Source organism: Clarias gariepinus, chromosome 2 (assembly GCF_024256425.1).
Source record: "Clarias gariepinus isolate MV-2021 ecotype Netherlands chromosome 2, CGAR_prim_01v2, whole genome shotgun sequence".
In the NCBI taxonomy this organism is placed as follows: Eukaryota; Metazoa; Chordata; class Actinopteri; order Siluriformes; family Clariidae; genus Clarias; species Clarias gariepinus.
This window is the reverse complement of record NC_071101.1, coordinates 48,954,197-48,977,323: the sequence shown is the minus strand read 5'-3', so window position 1 is coordinate 48,977,323 and position 23,127 is coordinate 48,954,197. Positions and strand designations below refer to the sequence as shown.

The 23,127-nt window shown below is 41.0% G+C and overlaps 2 protein-coding genes across 2 annotated transcripts; both read right to left on the bottom strand.

Annotated features, from left to right (window-relative positions):
• Positions 1-205: 205 nt before the first annotated feature.
• Positions 206-15,493, bottom strand: LOC128541320 (trace amine-associated receptor 1-like). The gene is made up of 3 exons (XM_053511688.1): positions 15,325-15,493; positions 904-1,251; positions 206-831 (listed from the first exon to the last, which is right to left on the bottom strand). The coding sequence occupies exons 1-3, from the start codon at positions 15,491-15,493 to the stop codon at positions 206-208; spliced, it is 1,143 nt and encodes a 380-aa protein (XP_053367663.1).
• Positions 15,494-19,204: 3,711 nt separating this feature from the next.
• On the bottom strand, positions 19,205-20,236 carry LOC128514731 (trace amine-associated receptor 1-like). The gene has a single exon (XM_053488567.1). The coding sequence runs from the start codon at positions 20,234-20,236 to the stop codon at positions 19,205-19,207; it is 1,032 nt and encodes a 343-aa protein (XP_053344542.1).
• Positions 20,237-23,127: the final 2,891 nt, after the last annotated feature.

Genomic DNA, 23,127 nt, shown 5'->3' with positions numbered 1-23,127 from the left:
GCAGGGAATCAAACCCAGGCCTTTATCATGGCAGGAAAGAAATCTACCACTGAGTCAGCAACACCCCAAAGAATTACAAAAATATTTGTCCTAATTCTGTTTTGGGACATGGACAGCAGGTTAGCAAACATAATAATATAATAATGATAATATAATAATATAAATATTCAGAATCAGGACATCACCATTTATGATTTTTTTTCTCTCAGTATGAAAAAAGATTAATTCTTGAAGAACCTGAATGAAATATTTTGCCGGATAAAATAGTTCTTAGTGCTTTTCTAAACCACTTGTAAAAAAAAGCATACACAATCGGATTACAGGTTGAATTTAAATATCCAATCCAACCCATCATTTCAAACAATACATGAGGAATCAAGAAACCAGTAAAAGGATCAATAATATTGCAAATAAAAAATGGAGTCCAAAGTGAGAGAAACACTCCCATAACCAATGCCAGAGTTTTTGTTGCCTTTTTCTCATCTTTGCTTATTATCAATTGTGCTTTATTTTTTGAGACCTGAATTGATTTAACTTGTTTTTTTGCAACACAGAATATTTTTGTATAAATGCTAATCATTATGATACCTGGAAAATAAAAGACAAGCAATGAGGAAGCTGTGCTGGAGGCGGCACTTTGGAGTAAAACACAACCACCTTCACAGCCTTCATTATGAAAATTTTCAGTAACTAGGATGTTAAGACCAAAAAAAATTCCTCCAAATCCAACTGTAAATGAAATACTCCAACAAATGCAAATCATAATCAGTGTGATAAAAGGTGTAATTATTGTCCGATATAACAATGGTTTACACACAGCATAATATCGATCTACGGCTATGAAACACAGGTTTATAATGGATGCGGTACACAATGAGATATTGACACTGTTGTGAATTTTACAGAATAATGTCCCAAAATACCAGCAAGTCTCTACTGATCGAATTGCATTTGGAGGCATAACAAATCCTCCTAACAACAGGTCTGTTACAGCCAGAGACAGAACAAGATAATTTGTTGGCATGTGGAGCTGTTTAAAATGAACAATGCTCAAAATGACAAAAAAGTTTCCAAATACTGTTAAAATCACCACAATGCTAAAAAACACATAAAGCAACACTTTTAAAAGAAAAGGGTAAGAGAATTTTGCGCAGGAACTGTTTAAAAATTCATAGCAAAGCGGAATGATGTCCAATGTCAGAGTTTGGCTCAAGTTCATTTCAAAATTAATCTCCTGAGATATTTTTCTTCCTGTGAGTAAATGACAGAAATATTAATTACAATAAAGGTAAACTATACATTTTCATTTAACAACATTAAAAACAAAGGCATTATATTTTATTAATAGCTCAACAAAAATCTCCTTTCAAGTGGTCCACACCAGTAACTAAATCATGTTTATAACACTTAAAAACACTCATGGATTACTTTGTATATGACGTCTACAGTAACTCACATTTTAACCTTAGTGGCTACGGAAAACTTTAGAACTTTATATTTAGAGCAGTATTTCCTTCTCAAATTAGTTTTAATAGCTAATAAAATCTTCATTATTTTTTTCTTTATAAACATAAAAGAAAAAAGGAACACCATGCACAGAGTTATTCAAAAAAATAGAATATAAATTATTATTAATCCAATAGGAAATTATCAGTAATACATTCTTATTCAATTACTAGTATAGTGTGCATAAACATGTATAGTGTGGATCCCATCAGAGTGTTTACATTTGTACTGATAGTAACCCAACACACCTAATTCTGTACCACATAGACAGTGTTAACTAAAGAGTGAAGCATCTACATTTATACCCTGTCCAGCATAAAACTAATTCCTGGTGGAGAATGATGGGAAAATAAACAACTAGCCAAATGTTTTTTTTTTCTTTTACCAATTAATAAGATTTAACATATAAGAATGATCTAGTTCATTATATAAGATTGTACAGAAATACTTTATATATCTACTTTTAATATATCTAAAGTTTCAGCTCTATGGTTATTCCAAAGAATGTAAACTCCTAGTTTTTTTGGGGTGTTGAACAAAAACTCCCAACACTAACTGCTAGTCACATATTTTGGATCATATGTCCAATATCTCCTGCTGGGATTGACCCTGCCCTTTTGGCTTTCGTCAAACTTCCATACCGGTGACCAACCTCACCAAATTCAAAATTGGTCACTCCCATCAAAAAATGGGATACTCCCAACTGCACTGGCTCCCCCAGGAACCCTCTGGTGTTTGGCGCATAAGGTCCCATTGGTAATTGCCAGACCAACCAGCTTTACACTCTGCATGACACTTGTGAAAACAATTGTTGATCCAAGTTGCTAGCCTATACAGTTCCTGCAGATCACCTGGGGGTTATTGGGTGGCTAACTCATCATTTAGTTGTTCTGATAGACCCTGTACGGAGACAGCCATAAGAGCCAATGTGTTCCAGCCAGAACTACTGAGTGGTGACCCTGGGGAATCCCAATTAATGAGGAGGTCACACACCCTACCATGTGTCTAGGGTGGTTTGCTTAAAAACACCACTGCAGTAAGGGCTTATTTATGCTTCCCTATCACTCCCACCCAATCCTTGAGAGAAAGTCCAGATAAGGCTTACCAGGAAGTTCATGCCAAGCCCCAGTGTAGGTCTTTGGGAGTAAGCAATGTAATGTAAGCTGGGACAATGATTGTGCAGGAAAGCTTCACACAGTAATTTGGGCAAACCAGTTAACCCGCTCTCTTCCCTACCCAAGTAACATCCCTGGATGGCCAGCCATTTAAGTCAGGCCCCAATACCCAGAAAATGTACCTTGATATGCTTAAGCTTAGGCAGCATGCCAAGTGCTTGTCAGGTCTGTTAATCCAGAACTGCAAGTAGTGCTGGAGTTTCCCTGGCTTCAGCAGCACAATCCTTGAATCAATTGGTCAACTCAATCTATCTCTATTTGGCGATCTCGGTGCTCATGGGGCTGCCTAAAGGGCAGATCTTGACCCCCTTCCCCAGCATCACATAAAGTAGTGGAATTTTCACTGTTCCCAGGGACTAATGGGACTAAAAGGACGTGTTATCCAAGAGGGAGGTCTAAAAACAGATACTGACAGACACTGTGCAATCAATCTGCTCCCTAAGTCCACCTGGCCAGGAGCAGACTTAACTCCTTATCTTCTATCTGAATCATTAGCCATGTAGAAGTACATTACCTAGGCAATCTTGCTAGGGTTGATTGATTCATCCGATTTGCCAGCAGGGACTGGGTGCTTTTTTGTAAAGAAAGAGGATGAGTAACCTTGCTCCTTTATCAACTATCAAAGGCTTACTGACTGATACCAACCTTTGATGAATTTGGCTTTTGAGTGCCTGAAGAAGGCTCAGAACTTTACAAATTTAGCTACACAACTTTTAAAGTGGTTTCCTTTTGATTTGTATAAAGGCAGGGGATGAGTGAAAAAAATGGGCAAACCCAGATGGTGTTGGATGACGTGAAGTAATGTAGGTCATGTCTATGCAGAGCTGCTGCTGAGACAACACATCCACTTAGATGAAAGTGGTCATCATGTAAAATGAGGTTGTGCTAGAAAAAGTTCCAAAATTCATTGCATGTGCATGACATGCTCTTCCACAATTTTACTAATATGAGAATATCATCCTGGTAAACAAGCATGAAGCAGGTGACAATTGTCTAGAGGACCTTATAAATAAACTGATGGTAAGTGGGTTAGAAAGCCAGAAGAGCATGACCAGGTACTCCTCCCCAGATGGCCCGAAGGTGTGATGAATGCTGTTTTCGACCATTTCATGAAGAACTTTAGCACCATGGCAACCTTATTCAGCACCCTGACCAAGAAAGACCAAGGCAAATTTAAATGAATGGCCGAAGTACAGTGTGCCTTCTACAACATTAGGGCTAAATTAATGAATTAATGAATTAATTAATTAATTTATTTATTTATTATTTTTCAGATCTTTATTTTTTTAGATATAAAATTTCAAATTAAAATTCAAATTTTATTTGTCACATACACAGTCATACACAGTACGATATGCAGTGAAATGCTTATACGACCGCCGGTGACCTTAAAAAGAAAATTAAAAACTATATATAAGGAATAAATATTAATAAAAGAAATAACATAAAATACAAAGGAAAATAAATGTAACTAGTAAAATTAACAACTGTACAAATAAGGCCATGTAAAAATAATAGAATATAGGAATATGGGGGGGAAATATATATATAAATTTTTTTAAAGTGTTTTAAAGTGTCTGCGTCATCGAGTGCGTCCTGTAACGCGGCTACCGATTAGTCCATCCAGTGCGCGACCTCCCTCTGAACCGGAACTTCCTGTTTCAGCCTTTGTTTGTATTTTGGCATGAGGAAGATGGCGACGTGGTCGGATTTACCAAATGGTGGGCAAGATTGTGCCTTGTAGCCGTCCTTGACTGTAGTGTAACAGTGGTCCAGTGTCCTTTCGCCCCTAGTGGGGCAGGTGATATGCTGATAAAAGTTCGGCGCTGCGCGTTTGAGGTTGGCACTGTTAAAGTCCCCCGCCACAATAAGCGCAGCGTCCTGGTGTTGTGTTTGGTGCTGTGTGAGTGCCTCATGCAGCTCGCATAAGGCAGTGTCCGTGTCCGCTTGTGGTGGAATATAAACGGCGCTGATTATGACCGATGTAAACTCCCGAGGTAGATAAAAAGGACGACACATGATGGACAGTAGTTCCAGATTTGGTGTGCAGGAACAACGCTCGCGCTGTTGCACTAGCTGCTGTTCACCATTAAACACACGCCACCTCTCCTTGACTTCCCAGAGTCCCGTGTCCTGTCCATGCGGTGGGCCGAGAAGAACTCGGCCAGCTGGATGGCGCGGTCCGGCACCGCTGGGTTCAGCCATGTCTCGGTGAAGCAGAGGAGATTGCAGTCCCGTATGTCTCTCTGGAACTTTAGCCTGGCCCTGAGGTCATCGAGCTTGTTTTCCAGTGACTGGACGTTGGCGAGCAGGATGCTAGGCAAAGGTGTGCAGTGTGCACGGGCTCTCAGCCTGTTCCTGACGCCGGCTCGTTTCTCTTGGGCCCGCCGCTTCGCGTCGTGCCCTTTGTTGTTCCTCAGGATCTCACTCGGCCAGCTCAAAAACGTCGAATTGTGAGTACATTGTATACCAATAGTAACAAGAGTGTCTCTATCATAACTAATGTACTCCATGGTGGTAATTTTGCAGATTTTAAAACACTGAAAACTAACTTAAAAAACAAAAACAGAAAAAAGGTGGTCGGAGCAGTCGTGACGGCAGCCGACCTCACCGGCGCCATCTTGGTCTCTCTATAGCAGGATTTATTGTTTATTTTTCAGGCCTCTTTTCAGTTTTGTCTTTTCTTAATGTTTCACTTCTCTTCTCAGTTTTCTACATTCTCACTTCTTTTTTTAAGTTTTCTCTTTCTTTATATATTTTTTTTTTTTTCCAATTTTCTCCCTAATTTAGTCGTGGCCAATTTCTCCCCGTCACTAGGAGGCTCCTACATTAAGGCTACTACTACCACTCAGTCGGGAGGGCGAAGACTATCCCGTGTTTCCTTCCAAACCGCGTGTTGTCAGCCGACAGCATCTTTTCGAACTGCTTGCTCACGCACCGTAAGAGGCGGAGTAACACACTCAGAGGAAAGCTCTAGTCGCTCCTTCTGCGTGCGCGAGCGCAAGTTTACAGACGCCCCTGATTGGCTGTAGAGCCGTGATTAATGTGGGAGCGCAAGTGCCTCTCATCCCTCCCCCCTGAGAGAGCTCGGCCAATCAGCTCTCTCTATGCGCATGCGCGAGCGTGCAGAAACTTGGTGCGGTTTCTCTCAGAATTTTCGTGTGTTTTTACTTTTTATTATACTTTCCTTCTATTATTTACTTATAACTTTATTTTGTATTTAACAAGTAAGGTCGCCCTTTCAAACCATGCGTTTTGAAAGTGTTCTTGTTTTGAGTTACGCAATACCAATTACGTTTTCAGCGCTCCGGGTGATCAACGCGCAACAGCAAGGAGCCGGCTTCTTTGTTTACACCAGGGAACAGCTGATCGCACTAAAGCCGGCCGGCATCAGAGACCCGATTCTGTATAGGAAACATTCCAGATGAGATACGAAGGAGGACGACAAGAGGATGCAGAGGTGGAAGGAAGCGGCGCAGAGGAGCAAAAGAGGAAGAGAAATGCGCGGCGCATAAGGAAAGGATGAGAAAGTACAAGCCGTATGTCCCGTCTCTCATCACTGGCAACGTGGGATCTTTGGACAATAAGATGGACGAGTTAACAGCTTTGTTAAGGACTGAAAACATCTTCCGCGAGTGCAGTCTGATGTGTTTTACAGAGACTTGGTTACACAGTGATGTGCCTGACTCTAATATTACACTGGACGATTTCAACCACAATCGCTGACCAAGACTATTCCCACCTTCACTCAATATGTGGATTGCCACACTAGGGGGGAGAGGACACTAGACCTGCTGTATGCTAATGTTAAAGGTGCTTACAGAGCTGCAGCACTTCCCCCCCTGGGGAGGTCGGATCACAACCTGGTCCACCTCATGCCAACATACAAACCCCTTGTTCAGAGACAGCCTGCTATAGTGAAGAGTGTAAGAAGGTGGTCAGAAGAAGCCACTGCTACATTACAGGATTGTTTCGAGGCTACGGACTGGGAGGTTCTCAGTGCATCATATGGCGAGGACATTGATGGAGTGACAAACTGCATCACAGAGTACATTAACTTCTGTGTTGACACATGTGTACCGATGAGAGATATTCGCTGTTTCCCCCAACAACAAACCCTGGGTCACCAAGGACATTAAAGCGTGTTTAAATGCAAAAAAAAAAAAAAAAAATTGCTTTTAGGTCTGGTGATAAGGAAGCAGTGAAGAAGGCTTAAAAAATGCTAACTGGTAAAATCAAGGATGGGAATTTTTTCTGGACCCTCTTCAGTTTGCCTATCAGCCATTCATGGGAGTCGATGACGCCATAATACACCTGCTGCATCGTACCTACTCTCACCTTGACAAGCCTAGGACCACCGTAAGGATGATGTTCTTTGACTTCTCCAGTGCCTTCAACACCATCCAACCGGCAGTACTGGGGGAGAAACTAATGAACATAAACATTGACACCCGCTTGGTTTCATGGATCATGGACTACATTTACATTTAGGCATCTGGCAGACGCTCTTATCCAGAGCGACTTACATTTTTATCTCATTACACATCTGAGCAGTTGAGGGTTAAGGGCCTTGCTCAAGGACCCAACAGTGGCAACTTGGTGGTTGTGGGGTTTGAACCTGGGATCTTCTGAACCGTAGTCCAATGCCTTAATCACTGAGCTACCCCTGGCCTGCCCCTGACCTGCCGTCCCCAGTATGTCCGACTACAGAACTGTGTGTCCGAGACTTTGATCTGCAGCACTGGAGCTCCCCAGGGGACTGTACTGTCTCTGTTTCTTTTCACCTTATATACATCTGACTTTAGATATAACTCAGAGTCATGCCACCTGCAAAAGTTCTCTGACGACTCTGTGGTTGTTGGGTGTATAAAGGAGGGTGACCTCGGAGTACCAGTCTGTAGTGGATGACTTCGTGTTCTGGTGTGAGTGTAATCACCTACAACTGAACATCAGGAAAACAAAGGAGATGGTTGTAGACTTTAGGAGAAGCAAGACCCCTGTGATTCCTATATCTATAAAGGGGGAGATAAATACAAGATAAATACAAATATCTGGGAGTCCATCTGGACAACAAACTTGACTGGTCACTCAACACAACGGCACTCTACAAGAAAGGACAGAGTTGGTTGTACTTTCTTCGAAGGCTTAGGTTTTTTAACATCTGTGACACCATTCTGCGGATGTTCTATGAATCCGTTGTGGCGAGTGTCATTTTTTACGCTGTGGTCTGTTGGGGTGGTGACATTAAGGTGTCTGATAAGAACAAACTGGTCAAGTCAATTAAAAAGGCCGGATCTGTACTAGGCATAGAGCTTGACTCTGTGGATGTAGTAGTGAAGAGGAGGATTCTATCCAAAGTACAATCCATTTTGAACAATCCTTCTCACCCGCTATACAGTGTCTTCGCTGAACAAAGGAGCAGTTTCAGCCAGACACTGATTACTATCAAGGGTTCCACAGAGCGCCACAGGAGATCCTTTCTCCCAACGACAATAAAAGTTTATAACTCTTCTCTGTAACTCATACACACATGTATGTGGATTTTTCACTAACTGTTACACAACAGGACATTATCACTTACCATATTAATAATTTTGATTACTGCCTACTTCCCAATAAAATATGTAACACAAGAATACATATATTAATACAATATTACATAAATATACTAGATTACTGTGCAATACTTACAAGTGGCCTTGAGTCATACTCTGATGTTACTTACTGTTTTAGGAACTTTTTTTTTTTTTTAAGATTATTATTATTATTATTATTATTATTTATTACCTTTATTCTTTATTACATTTTCTTAGTTAACAACTGTGAGCACCTGTAACCGAGCATAAGCAATTTCCCCTTTGGGATTAATAAAGTTATTTGAATCTTGAATTTAGGCCTCCGGCTGTGAAAGGAAAACAGCATCACCCAGCGTTCGAACAGGCGATCTCCAGATGATAGGGCGAGCACTTTACCACTGCACTGCTTTCCTCTTTTCTTTCTCTTTTCCTCATACTAGAGCAGAGATCTTCAAATCCAGTTCTGGAGGGCCAGTGTCAACACAGTTTGGTGATTTTTTCTTCTCAAACACAGCTGATTTAATTAATCTCAAGATGGCGCCAGTGAGGTCGGCTGCCGTCACAACTGCTCCGACCACCTTTTTTTTGTTTTTGTTTTTTAAGTTAGTTTTCAGCGTTTTAAAACTCCATTACCCACAACCCTTGTTTGGGGCTGATCACCAACACAGGTGTCAGCCATTATCCACAGACCTTAAAAGAGCACACTCATACTAACCATGTTGCGAAGTCTTGTTTTGCTGTTGTGAACATTTCTGAGCGTTTAACTCTGTTTTGATTTCTTGTTGCCAACCCTAATTGTCTGTTTATTCCTTACTGTCTGCCGTCTGCCTCTTGACTCTTGCTTTGCTTACTGGGTTTACTCGATTGGATAGCCGCCTGCCCTGACTCTTCTGCCTGGACTTTTGACTCTGCCTCTGGTTAGCCTACATTGCTCGGTTTATTCCTACTTGACCCTGATCTGTTTTTGCCATTTGTAGATAATGGCTCTCACTGTGGTTCACTGCATCCCAAAGCTTTAAAAATGGCTTTATAACCTTTTCCAGACTGATAGATCTCAGTTATTTTCTTTCTCATTTGTTTTTGAATTTCTTTGGATCTCTGTATGATGTCTAGCTTTTGAGGATCTTTTGGTATACTTCATTTTGTCAGACAGGTCCTATTTAAGTGAATTCTTGAATTTAAAAGTTGTGGCAGTAATCAGGCCTTGGTGTGGCTAGAGAAATTGAACTCACGTGTGATAAACCAGAATTAAATATTTTAACAGGGCACACTCTTTCACACAGGGCTATGTAGTTTTGGATTTTTTTTTATTTATTTTTTTTTGTTTGTTTTTTTGCATAAGGTGTTTGCTTGTGTTATCTTTGACTATTTGATCTGTAACATTAAAGTGTGACAAACATGCAAAAAAAAAAAACACCACTGTATTTACTTAGTGTACTAAGAGATTTTAACCAACCACAGATATCACTGCTATTCCTCTTCATAAATCTGATAATTACCTGATATCCTTCAACATCACACTTTCTATTCTGTATAAAGCTAACCACCAACATTTCTCTTTTACCCACAGAAACCGTCACTCTGACTCCACTTCCTCAGTGTCTTCATTGACCCTATCATCCCTCTACCACTAGAGACTGGAACTGATACTCATCTCCTTCCTCATCCATTGATATCCTATGCCCTCTGTCCTTTAAGTCAAGGAAGACTTCTTGTCCTGCTCTTTGGCTATCTGATGTATTGCACAACAACAGAAGAGAATTATCAACTGCAGAGAGAAGATGGAAGAAATCACAGCTTGATGCAAATTTTGTCTTGATTTTATTAACACCAACCATCTTCGTTCAATGTTGGTGTGATGTACATGTGTTTAATGACTAACTGGGATAAAATAAATGGCTCTGGCATTTGTATCCCATAGGCCACAACACAACTCCACCAAAATGGTACAACTCAGCATGTGATGCTTTAGCTTAGTGGATTCAGCAACTGAATTATATGCATCAAAACTTATGCTCAAATCCTGGCTTTACCCAGGGCTATCTTTCTTGTAAATTATATCAAGTCAGACCTGCTAGCATATTCATTTAACCCATAAAAATAATGATAAACTTATAGTTATTTTATTCATTTACTTAATTTGAAAAAGTATTGCACATTTGTTTAAAATGAAAGATGCTTTGCTGCTGTGTTAAAGAATGTTTACTGTTCCCTTTCAAAGGCAACACTCGATGCTGCGTGAAAACACTATGGGAAACATCTTGTCATGTTGCTGGTTGTGAAGCATGTGTGTACAAAACACGCCAAATTTTTGGCTTTTATAACCTTGGTGGGTGACGTCATCTGATAAGATGCACCTGCAGGTTATAAATAGGAGTGAACCGGAAACATTCCTCAGATTCTTGTCTTCACCTAGTTGTGAGCGTGTTGTGTCTAACCAGCAAAATAAGTGTTTAACTCACCGATAATGGCAGAGTTTTAAACGAGATGTCCCTCCGTGTGTATAATCCATATCGGAGGGCGATCTCTACACTTTTCCTGCTTTGATTAAGTGCTACGCGCGCACCTCGCATTCCTTGAGAAGCTTCGAGTCGCTGCGCATTCCTGGGGCTTAAACTCGTGCATCCGGCAGAGCAGTGAGAGACGAATTTAAAAACTCCTTTCTTGCACGTTCTCATCAGATCGGGGAAATTCCTCTGTCCGCTCTCAAGCGCGCCCTGGCGCTTCTTGTGAATGGGCAAACATCCTCTCTTGCTTCCGCGGAGATGGTAATAGCCTCTAAGCATTTAAAAAATAAATTAATTAAATAAATAAATAAAAACATAGACGGCAGGTTCTGTCAGGTGGCCGGGGGGTGGAGCCTTAACGACGCTCTCTTCCCTTTTCTTAGCAATCTCCATATGAGTTAACACTTTCATGGAGTAAGCTGTAATTATCCCGTGTTTTCCTGCCATCAACTTATTTATTTATTTAAATATAGTTGAGGTAGAAGGGCGGGGTTATATGATGACACCCAGATAAAAGAGACGCTTCCAGGCTATCTCTCTTCTGGGACATCATCCTTCCTGAAAAGCTATTACTTCCTTTCAAGCTGTGTAGACTTTTTATCTTCCCTGGAGGGAAAAGCTTTTCAGGCAGCAGGTCAGGTTGGTGCTCCATTGCACACCATGGCGGTTTTGCAGGCCTACCAGGCTGACCTGCTAAGAACCTTGAGTACTGGCGGGGCTCTTCAAGGTAGGGCATAGTGGACTTACGCCGGGCCACAGACTTGTTTCTTCGTGCAACAAAGCTGACGGCTCGTGCTATCGGCCGTTTTATGACTGCGATGGTTTCCGCGGAGAGGCACTTGTAGTTGAATCTCAGGGGCATCAAGGAGAAGCATCGTGTATTCCTCCTCGATGCCCCATCTCGCCTCCCGGCCTACTTGGCGATGTCGTTAACTCGGTCGCCACTATGTTCATGAGGCGAAGTTATATAACAAACCTTTGGGAAATTCCTTCCCCGCCGTGCTCAAGAGTCGGGACTGTCGGCCACCCAGTCTCGACTGGGTCTGACTGTTGCAAGGCATGAAACACACAAGGAGAGTGTTTTTGAGCTGGGCACCCCCTCGCAAGATTGGGGTGGGTCACGCAATCCGCCTCAAAAGAGGTTAGACTGGCATATTGTCTTCACAAAGAAGCCCTGAGGTTCATGTGGGGGCTGCGTCCAAATTTTTTTGATTTTACGGGCTTTACCGCTATCTAAAAATAAATCAATAGAAATATTGCCACAACACAGGAGGTTTCTCAGGTTCACTTTTGGGGCGAAGCTTACCAGTATCGGGTCCTTCCATTTGGTCTAGCTCTCTCACCTGCACATACACAGAATACATGGATGTAGTTCTGGCTCTTATGACTCCAGAGCATCCGTATTTAAATTACATGACTGGCTGGCTCAGTCTCAGTAGCTAGCGCTTCGACATCAGCCTGTCGTCCTAGCTAATCTTTGTTTCTTAGGATTGAGATCCAATGCCATGAAAGCATGCTCTTTCCTGTTTAGAGGACGACATTTTTGGGTGTCACATGGAATTTGAGCGTAAGCGGGCATAGCTGTCTCCCGCTCGTGTCGAATCCATTCTCAACACCGTCAAGGAAATCAAGCTAGACCAGAAAGTGACCATCACTTTCAGAGATCTTAGCTCTCATGGCAGCTGTATCCACGGTGACACCTTTGGGCCTTCTTCACATGAGAGCATTTCAGTTGTGGCTAAGAACCAGGGGATTTCACTCTAGGGCCAATCCCCAATAAGGGCTACGCGCCAGGTGCTTCGTACCCTTCCTATTTGGTTCAGACCCCGGTATCTGACTCTGGGTCCATCTTGAGAAGGACCTGCTCCAGCTAGATTCTGCTTAATGATGGCTGGAGCTACCATCCTGTTTCTGTGCTTCCAGTGATCCAGACCCCATCTGCCCTCTGCACCTACTGCTGAACTGAATCTACACAACTTCTGTTATATTGAACTTTCACCTGCACAACACACATGATGTTATTTCTATCTGTTATCACCCAGATGAGGATGGGTTTCCTGTTGAGTCTGGTTCCTCTCAAGGTTTCTTCCTATTGCCATCTCAGGGAGTTTTTCCTTGCCACTGTCGCCGTCACCCTTGGCTTGCTCATCAGAGACATTTCATTCATCATTCATTCATTTCATTATTATCTAAATCTTACATTTTTTTTTTTTTTTTTGTGAAGCTGCTTTGAGACAATGACCATTGTTAAAAGCGCTATATAAATAAAATTGAATTGAATTGAATTGAATTGGGTCCCACTCCAAGTTCATCTTGTTGCCGCAGATGCTAACGACAGACGCTTCCCTCATGGGCTGGGGTGCGGTCTTAGATGACCGTCCAGCTCAAGAGGCCATCTTTTTGCATGGCACATCAATTGCCTCAAAATAATGGCTCTATTTCGGGCCCTAAAGCACTTCCTCCAGCAGTTGAGACTACCATGTCCTAGTGCGGGTGGACAACACTATGGCAGTCTCATATATTAATCGCCAGGGCGGACTGTGCTCGCGCCGCTAAATAGCTAGCACACCAGGTTCCTGTCCCTCAGGGCGATTTACATTCTAGAAAAAATTCATGTAGTGGAGGTGGACCTCTTTGCCTCGCAAGATCAGCAAATGTCCCCTTTACTACTCTCTGACTTCCAGCCCCTGCGTCTGGACGCCTTGGCAGGCCCTAAACAGGACCTACTAGGTCAAGCTGGTCTTCCAGCCAGTGTAATTAAGACTATTCTAAGTGCTAGGGCTGCCTCCCCTAGAAGAACTTACAGTATGCCCTCAAATGAAATGTACTTGAAAGTTGGTGCATGACGTAGCAGGTAGACCCAGTCCAATGCCGAATTGTTTCAGTGCTGGAGTTTCTGCAGGAAAAATTTGTCCTCAGGCTTGTGCCCCCTTGTTGAACCACTAGAGTCAGCGCCTCAGGTTTCTGACCCTCAAGATGGTTTTTCTAAATGGTCTTACCTCTCTAAGAGGATCAGAGATCTGTCAGTCTCTCCATCCTGCCTAGACTTTGCCCCTGGGCTAGTCAGGGCCATTTTGCATCCTCACTAACTATCTTCCAAAAGTTTCATTTCCAACATGCACCCTATTGTTTTTGAAGCCTTCTGTCCTCCGCCTTTACAGCTTCAGAGCAGAAGAGACTTCACTTACTGTGTCCAGTACATGCTCTTCAGATTTACATCCACCACATCAGCCAGTGGCGTAAGTCAGAGCAGCTTTTACATGTTTTGGGGCCACAAGCTGCATGAGAGATGCTATTGCCCTCTCCTATGAGGCGCGTGGGCTCACTTCGCCTCTAGGAATCAGGGCTCATTCAACCAGGGGGATCGCCTCATCTATTGCACTAGCAAGAGGTATTCCCCTGCAGCAAGTGTGTGACGCGGAGGGTTGGTCCTCTCTGCACACATTTGCCAACATGCACCCTATTGTTTTTGAAGCCTTCTGTCCTCCGCCTTTACAGCTTCGGAGCAGGAAAGACTTCACTTACTGTGTCCAGTACATGCTCTTCAGATTTACGTCCACCGCATCAGCTAGTGGCGTAAGTCAGAGCAGCTTTTACATGGTCTGGGGTCGCAACGAGGGCTGGCCCCCACTACACTGGGCTATTGCTGGGCTCACTTCACCTCTAGGAATCAGGGCTCATTTAACCAGGGGGATCGCCTCATCTATTGCACTAGCAAGAGGGATTCTCCTGCAGCAAGTTTGTGACACGGAGGGTTGTCCTCTCCGCACACATTTATTACATTTAGAGTCTGGATGTTCATGCTACTCCGGGCTCATGGGTCCTCTGGTCAGCTACCCAGATATAGTTCTGAGACCGGCTCGGCCTTGTGCGCACACGCTACACAAACTTGGAGTCCAGACACTTGCAGTGCGGCGCCGTTGGCACTCTCGTTCCCATAGCGTTTTCACGCAGCATCGAGTGTAACCTTTGAAAGGGAACGTCTCAGGTTACTTTGCTTTAACCCTGTTCCCTGAAAAGGCGGGAACGAGATGCTGCGTCCCAATGCCACACTGCCTACGTGACCGGACGTCCGTTCATACAAATCAATCTGAGGAATGTTTCTGGTTCACTCCTATTTATAACCTGCAGGTGCGTTGTATCAGATGACGTCACCCACCAAGGTTATAAAAGCCAAAAATTTGGCGTGTTTTGTACACACATGCTTCACAACCAGCAACATGACAAGATGTTTCCCATAGCATTTTCACGCAGCATTTCGTCCCCGCCTTTTCAGGGAACAGGGTTACAGCAAAGTATCCCGAGACGTTTCTCCACTACCTCAACACCATATTTTATGTTTTGTTATGTCGTGGTTGTCGCACTGTCACTTTGTTTGTAATGTTTGGATTTATTTAAACCACTAGTTACTATTCTACTGGGTCAAGAATCAAAATATGTAAGTCCCTCAGGCGTTGTCTCGGCTGCTGTACCCGAGAGCTTAAGTTGACTTCAACTTCGTGAGGTAGTCATCAGGTAAAAACGCTGCCATGAATGCCTGTTTAAAAGACTTCACCTTGCCTTTCTTCGCCTTCCACCAACTCAGAGCAGGTCCTCGTAGAACCGTGCCGAGGGTTCCTAGCAGCTCTGGGCTGGTCAGTGGTCTGATCTCCAGATAATTATCGGCTTGCTCAATGAAGTTGAACACATCAGCTGTCTCTGACGCATCGCCAAAGGCTGGAAACTCCATGCAGATGGGTGGTCAAGCATAAAGAGAAGGAGAAGAGGGTGAGACTGAGGGGGTGGGCTGAGCAGAGGAGTGTACTGGAACACCAGGAGGGATGTCGTAGATATCATGACTGCTAGGGTGCTTTACCTTGGCTGTAGCTGTAGTGATTGAAGTGCTGGGCGAATGTTGATCCTGAGATTGTTGAGATGCAGGGGTGCAGGCCTGTAACCTGTGGCTGGTGGGCGTACTAGTGAGATCAGGGTTTTCCCAGATGACGTCACGTCGTAGAAAACAGTCAATTATGGCTCTCTCCATTTTCTCGAGAGCCTCCTGGCAGTCGCACTTCAGCCCTTCCAAGCTCGCGTCCACTGCGGCACGAAGACTAATTTCTCGGTTGATTCTGCTATCTAGAGACTGTCTAAAATCCCGCTCTACTGAGCTCACTTTATCTGTAAGCGCCACCATATCCACCTTGCATTGATTTAGTTCATTTTGTAGTGTGTGCACCACATCAATATCAGTCACATAAGCAACAACATCATCCTAATCATTGTCATCATCATGTTTATCAGATATATATAGAGAACTAATCAATGAAGCTATTTTAACTGTAGGGTTACAGCGTGTTAAAAATGCCTCATCCACATCATCAAGCTCATAACTATTAACAGCAAAGTCTGCTTGGCTACCACTAGCATTAGCATTAGCGTTAGCATTATTAGCATCCATTTTGTTTAGCCGCGCCACACAACACCGGAAAATACCTCAAATATTCCCCGTATGGGCCACCACTATGTAACGTTTGGATTTATTTAAATCACTAGTTACTATGCTACGGGGTCGAGAATCAAAATATGGGCTTGTAAAACAGCACTTCCGGTATTGCACAACCAAGGTGGGACAATATAAGACGCGACACAAAACAATTACCAAACCAGACCAAAGTGTATTATACAAAACAAACCAATAAATAAACAAACAGGGTGCACCACAAACCAATATATACAAAACATTTACAAATATAAACAATGAGAACAATGTAAGCGGGTGTGTGAGTGTGTGTATGAAAGTCCAGAGTACTGTAAATGATATTGTTGTGTATGAAATGATAAGCGGGAGAGATGGCTCGGTCTCACCGGGTTAAGATGGAAAGTCCTGGAGCACGAGAAAACGAGATGGGAATTGATGAGTCCTGGGAAAAATAATCCACTGCAACCACAAACAATCTCTCTCTTCATGTAATCAGCGCGCTGCTTCATCTCTCCGTGTCCGGGTCGCTTACCGGTTCCGTCTTTATACTGGCACACGTGACCCGACGCCCTTGGGAATATATTTAATAAATGTATGCATTATACTCAAAGTATCAATTGGTACCATCTAACATTTTATTTTCTATTTATTTTATGTTTTGCTGGCGAAATACATTATAGGCAGAGACATCTGCTCAGTCTTGTTTTAAAAACCCCAATACAGCCAATTCCTCCATCAATGAAACCAGTTTGATAACTTCACACCTTTCGTGAATGAAAGGTGAGAAAAGGCATTACAGTAACTGGGGGAGTCTGTGTGTGTTCGGCTGGGAATGCGCGCACATACACTTTGGAGACTCGCACACATATACACAAACTCTCCATACACACATACCTATGAGTACACACCCACCTCTCCATACACACTCAACTGCACAGAGTAGCAAACTATAAATAAATAAAACAAAATATATATATACAGTGGTGTGAAAAACTATTTGCCCCCTTCCTGATTTCTTATTCTTTTGCATGTTTGTCACACTTAAATGTTTCTGCTCATCAAAAACCGTTAACTATTAGTCAAAGATAACATAATTGAACACAAAATGCAGTTTTTAAATGAAGGTTTACGTTATAACGGAAGAAAAAAAACTCCAAATCTACATGGCCCTGTGTGAAAAAGTGATTGCCCCACTTGTTAAAAAATAACTTAACTGGGGTTTATCACACCTGAGTTCAATTTCTGTAGTCACCCCCAGGCCTGATTACTGCCACATCTGTTTCAATCAAGAAATCACTTAAAAAGGAGCTACCTGACACAGAAAAGTAGACCAAAAGCACCTCAAAAGCTAGACATCATGCCAAGATCCAAAGAAATTCAGGAACAAATGAGAACAAAAGTAATTGAGATCTATCAGTCTGGTAAAGGTTATAAAGCCATTTCTAAAGCTTTGGGATTCCAGCGAACCACAGTGAGAGCCATTATCCACAAATGGAACAGTGGTGAACCTTCCCAGAAGTGGCCGGCCGACCAAAATTACCCCAAGAAAGCAGAGACAACTCATCCGAGAGGCCACAAAAGACCCCAGGACAACATCTAAAGAACTGCAGGCCTCACTTGCCTCAAATAAGATCAGTGTTCACGACTCCACCATAAGAAAGAGACTGGGCAAAAACGGCCTGCATGGCAGATTTCCAAGGTGCAAACCACTTTTAAGCAAAAGAACATTAAGTTCACTCAATTTTGCTAAAAAAACATCTCAATGATTGCCAAGACTTTTGGGAAAATACCTTGTGGACCGACGAGACAAAAGGTGAACTTTTTGGAAGGTGCGTGTCTCGTTACATCTGGCGTAAAAGTAACAACGCATTTCAGAAAAAGTACATCATACCAACAGTAAAATATGGTGGTGGTAGTGTGATGGTCTGGGGTTGTTTTGCTGCTTCAGGACCTGGAAGGCTTGCTGTGATGGATGAAACCATGAATTCTACTATCTACCAAAAAATCCTGAAGGAGAATGTCCGGCCATCTGTTCATCAAATCAAGCAGAAGCGATCTTGGGTGTTGCAGCAGGACAATGACCCAAAACAAACCAGCAAATCCACCTCTGAATGGCTGAAGAAATACAAAATGAAGACTTTTGAGTGGCCTAGTCAAAGTCCTGACCTGAATCCTATTGAGATGTTGTGGCATGACCTTAAAAAGGCGGTTCATGCTAGAAAACCCTCAAATAAAGCTGAATTACAACAATTTTGCAAAGATGAGTGGGCCAAAATTCCTCCAGAGCGCCGTAAAAGACTTGTTGCAAGTTATCGCAAACGCTTGATTGCAGTTATTGCTGCTAAGGGTGGCCCAACCAGTTATTAGGTTCAGGGGGCAATTACTTTTTCACACAGGGCCATGTAGGTTTGGATTTTTTTTTCTCCCTAAATAATAAAAACCATCATTTAAAAACTGCATTTTGTGTTTACTTGTGTTATCTTTGACTAATAGTTAAATGTGTTTGATGATCAGAAACATTTTGTGTGACAAACATGCAAAAGAATAAGAAATCAGGAAGGGGCTAATAGTTTTTCACACCACTGTATATGTGTGTGTACTTTATGTAAAATTTACATACAGTACAGTATAAAAATGTATTACAAAAATTAAAATGTATACTGTATATGAGAAAGTTGTGTTCCTTGTTTTAAGAAAAAAAGTATCATAAGAATTTTGTTGATCTTTTGGCTGCTCTCATCAAGGGTTTGCCACAGCGGACCATTTAATCTGCACACAACTTGGCACAGGTTTAATGCCAGATGCTCTTTCTGATGCAGCCCTTCCAGGCTTTGGCAGTAAATCAAACACAGGCCTCCCAGATTGTATTTGTGTCTATTCTGTTTTTTAACATGTCCAAAAAAAAATTGATCAAAATTTGTATGAGTTAGCAAACATAATTATTGCAATATTGATTAGGATATCACCATTTATATTTTTTGTTCATTGTGAAAAAAGATTCATTCTTGAAGAACCTGAATAAAATATTTTGCCAGATAAAATAGTTCTTAGTGCTTTTCTAAACCACTTGTAGAAAAAAGCATACACAATTGGATTACAGGTTGAGTTTGAATACCCAATCCAAACCATCATTTCAAACAGTCCAGGAGGAATCAGGAAACCAGTAAAAGGATCAATAATATTGCAGATAAAAAATGGAGTCCAAAGTGAGAGAAACACTCCCATAACCAGTGCCAAAGTTTTAGTTGCCTTTTTCTCCTCTTTGCTTATCATTGACCGTGCTTTATTTTTTGAGTCCTGAATCAATTTGGCTTGTTTTTTTGCAACACGAAATATTTTTGTATAAATGCTGATCATTATGATACCTGGGAAATAAAAGACTAGCAAAGAGGAAGCCGTGCTGGAGGCGGCACTTTGGAGCAAAACACAACCACCTTCACAGCCAAATATTTCATTATGAAAATTTTCAGTAACCAGAATGTTAAGACCAAAAAATATTCCTCCGAATCCAACTGTAAATGAAACACTCCAGCAAATGGAAATCATAATCATAGTAACAAAAGGTGTAATTATCGTCTGATATAACAAGGGCTTACAAACAGCATAATATCGATCTACTGATATGAAACACAGGTTTATAATGGATGCAGTACACAATGAAATATTAACACTGTTGTGGATTTTACAGAATAATGTTCCAAAATACCAGCAATTTTCCACTGACCGAATTACATTTGGAGGCATAACAAATCCTCCTAACAACAAATCTGTTACAGCCAGGGACAGAACAAGATAATTTGTTGGCATGTGGAGCTGTTTAAAATGAACAATGCTTAGGATGACAAATAAGTTTCCAAATACTGTCAAAATCACCACCAAGCCAAAAAGCATATAAAGCAATACTCTAAAAAGGAGTGGGTAAGAGAATTTTGCACAGGAACTGTTTACGAATTCATAGCAAAGAGGAACAACATCCACTGTCAGAATTTGGCTCAAGTTCATTTCAAAATTCATCTGGTGAGATGGTTTGCTTCCTGCAAATAAATAACAGAAATAGTAAGTACAATAAAAGTAGACTTTAAAGCAATTTCCTTCGAACAACATTTCAAAACTTATAAATTTTTGTTTTGACAAATTTCTATTTCCTTTTCTATATATCTGATTATATATATGTATATGTATGAATTCTGTTCTTATATTGATATTCTGTTTGTAAAGTATATTTTACTTTGTACTGTACATTTTACTAGTTAATCTTATTTTCAAAAAAAAAAAATTTATTACAGTATACTTTTGTACAGCATATTTTACTAGTTTATTTTTGTTCTTAACGTATTTATTTTATTTATATTTATTTTCTTATGTATAAGCTTTTATTATTTTTAAGGTAACTGGCAGGCTTGTAAGCATTTCACTGCATATCGTACTGTGTATGACTGTGTGTGTGACAAATAAAATTAGAATTTGTAAACAAAAGCATTATACTGTATTTGCATCAATACCAAACCATAAATAATCTTTTAAGTGGATTGACCAGAGACTATGTCCTGTTAAAAACCTTCAAAAAGACTCATGCATGACTCTTTGTATCAAGTCTAAGTCACATTTTAGGCTTAGTGGTTGGTGAAAAGCTACTAATTGGCTAATTATTTTTTTTCTCAATGGTTTAAAGTAAGCAAAGAACAACTCAGACTCAGGGTCCAAACACCATGCTAGTTATTTTACATACAACTAATACAACTTTTCATTACAAAACTACTCACTTTCAGAAATATCACGTTAACCCAACAAAAAGGGAAATTTTCCTACAGACTTTAATCTGACAAGATTATAATAATAATAATAAGAAGAAGAAGATGAAGAAGGAGAAAAAGAAGAAAAATAAAAATAAGGAGAAGAGGTAATCCACAGATTTAACATAGATAATGTGCACATAGCAACACCTGCTGTAAGTTTACAAAATGTGCTTCCTAATTACCAGCAAGTTTCTACAGCCTGAAAAATGCCAGGAGGCAAAATTTCTTTACCAGAGAATGAGATAATTAGTTGGTGTGTATTTTTATGAAATTGATAAAATTGTGAAGACGCTTGCAAGGAGAGTGTCGAAAGAAGGAGTGCTAAGGAGGATTTAAATAGGATTTACAGGAGTCATTTATAAAGACAGGGTATTATTTTTTAAAGTAAACCAAAGTGAGGACTAGCCCAAACCCTCAAATCAAGGATACTGTCCATCTACAGAACTTACAATGCCTTTCAAACCTGAGAATATAAAAGTTTTGACTATAGCATTAACACATCCAACAGTAAATCATCAGTAATATGTAAAATATTAATTTTGTTAGTAACATAACAGACCTTATTCTGTACCACGTAGACAAAGTTAACAAAAGAGAAAAACATCCACATATATACTCTGCCCTGGCCTATAGCAGGGCATAAAATTTATTCCAGATGGAGAATGATGGTGAAATAAACAACCAGCCCAGGTTTTTTTAAAATATTTTTTTTCAATTTTTTAATCACTACATTTTAACATATGACGTTGATCTTGTTATGAGGGGGCGCTCCAATATGGTGCCACCGAGTATGTTGTTAAGAGTGGGAGCCCCAACGCAGGAATTAGAGGGGAGCGTTGAGGCGTGGGGTGATTGTTTACCTCGGCAGGGGGATTAATAGATTAGGGCAAGCACCTCACAGTTCTTCCTCTTTTCCTTATACCAGATCAATGCTCTCATACCTGGTGCTGTTTAATGTTCGCACATAGTGTGCTGGTTTCTGGATGCTTAAACTTGCCAGACAGTTTAAATCTGCAGCCTATAAATCTGCAGATTCACTCTTTGCGCTGGTGGCGGTGTTACAGATCTAGGTCATAATTTAATATTTTACAGAAATACTTTAGTAAAGCTACTATAAATTAATGATGTACTAATGTATTTATGAAATCATTGAAGCACTGAGCTGACCATTCCATCAGCCACTGCTAGCCCCATATGTATCTATTTTTTGGTTTTCTTTGTTACAGGGTCTGGTCTCTACTGTGTTTATTTGTAGACATTGATGCATGTATCTCATGTTTCAGAGTTTGGTTTATAGTCATACTGTTTTGCCCACAAATCACAATGTGTCTATAATGCATTTCCCTTTATTTTGTATAATTTGTAAAACAAACAAACAAACAAAAAAAACCCACACACATTTGGCACTTGCATCCACTTCACCCATCATGACAGAAAGGGTAAATGGAATAAGGATGTTTCAGATTGGTTATCTTATGAGGTCTCAATCATCTCAAAGCAATCTTTAAAGCAACAGACAAAATGGAGGCCTTTCGTGACCAGCCTGAATTGTCCCTTGACTCTTGTAATAAGGTATTTATCTATGCAAACTGCTGCCATGACAATGTGATTCTGGCTTATAACTTTGCCATGAAGAATAACTTCTGATGTTGCTGTGTCACCCAAGGCTATTGAGGATGACAGTCCATCTCCCGGCTTCATGTCGGATATTATTTTATGCCACTGATGTTATCATTCTGTTTTTTAGCCTCTTGACATTGTTTTACAAGTCTGAAATGACACCTGGGGTTTATGTGAGGGTAGCACTGTAGAGGTAATGAACTTTTCAACTTTTCATGTTTTAGACAACTTGCATTCATTAAAGTTTGTTCAGGAATAGCCTGTGCATTTTATGTTTGGTTTTTGGTGCCATAAGATCTGGCATCCATAGTTGTACAATGTTCATAGTAGTTGTCTTTTTGCCACTGTTCAGTACATGTTTGATTGTGGGGTCAGCTTTTTTCCATGACATTTAAACATGTTTGGCACTTGCATATGCTTCATCTGATTGTAGCATGCAAGGTTGTAAGCACACAGGTTAGTTAACAGTGGACAAACTGCTGGCCAGTG

Coding starts and splice junctions, on each gene's coding strand:
- LOC128541320 (XM_053511688.1), bottom strand. CDS start 15,493: ATGGAGTTTCCAGCCTTTGGCGATGCGTCAGAGACAGCTGATGTGTTC. Junction 1,252..15,324: donor TTGGTGGAAGGCGAAGAAAG/GCAAGGTGAAGT, acceptor ATTTACTCACAG/GAAGAAAAATATCTCAGGAG. Junction 832..903: donor GTATTTTGGGACATTATTCT/GTAAAATTCACA, acceptor TCATAGCCGTAG/ATCGATATTATGCTGTGTGT.
- LOC128514731 (XM_053488567.1), bottom strand. CDS start 20,236: ATGAATTTTGAAATGAACTTGAGCCAAATTCTGACAGTGGATGTTGTT.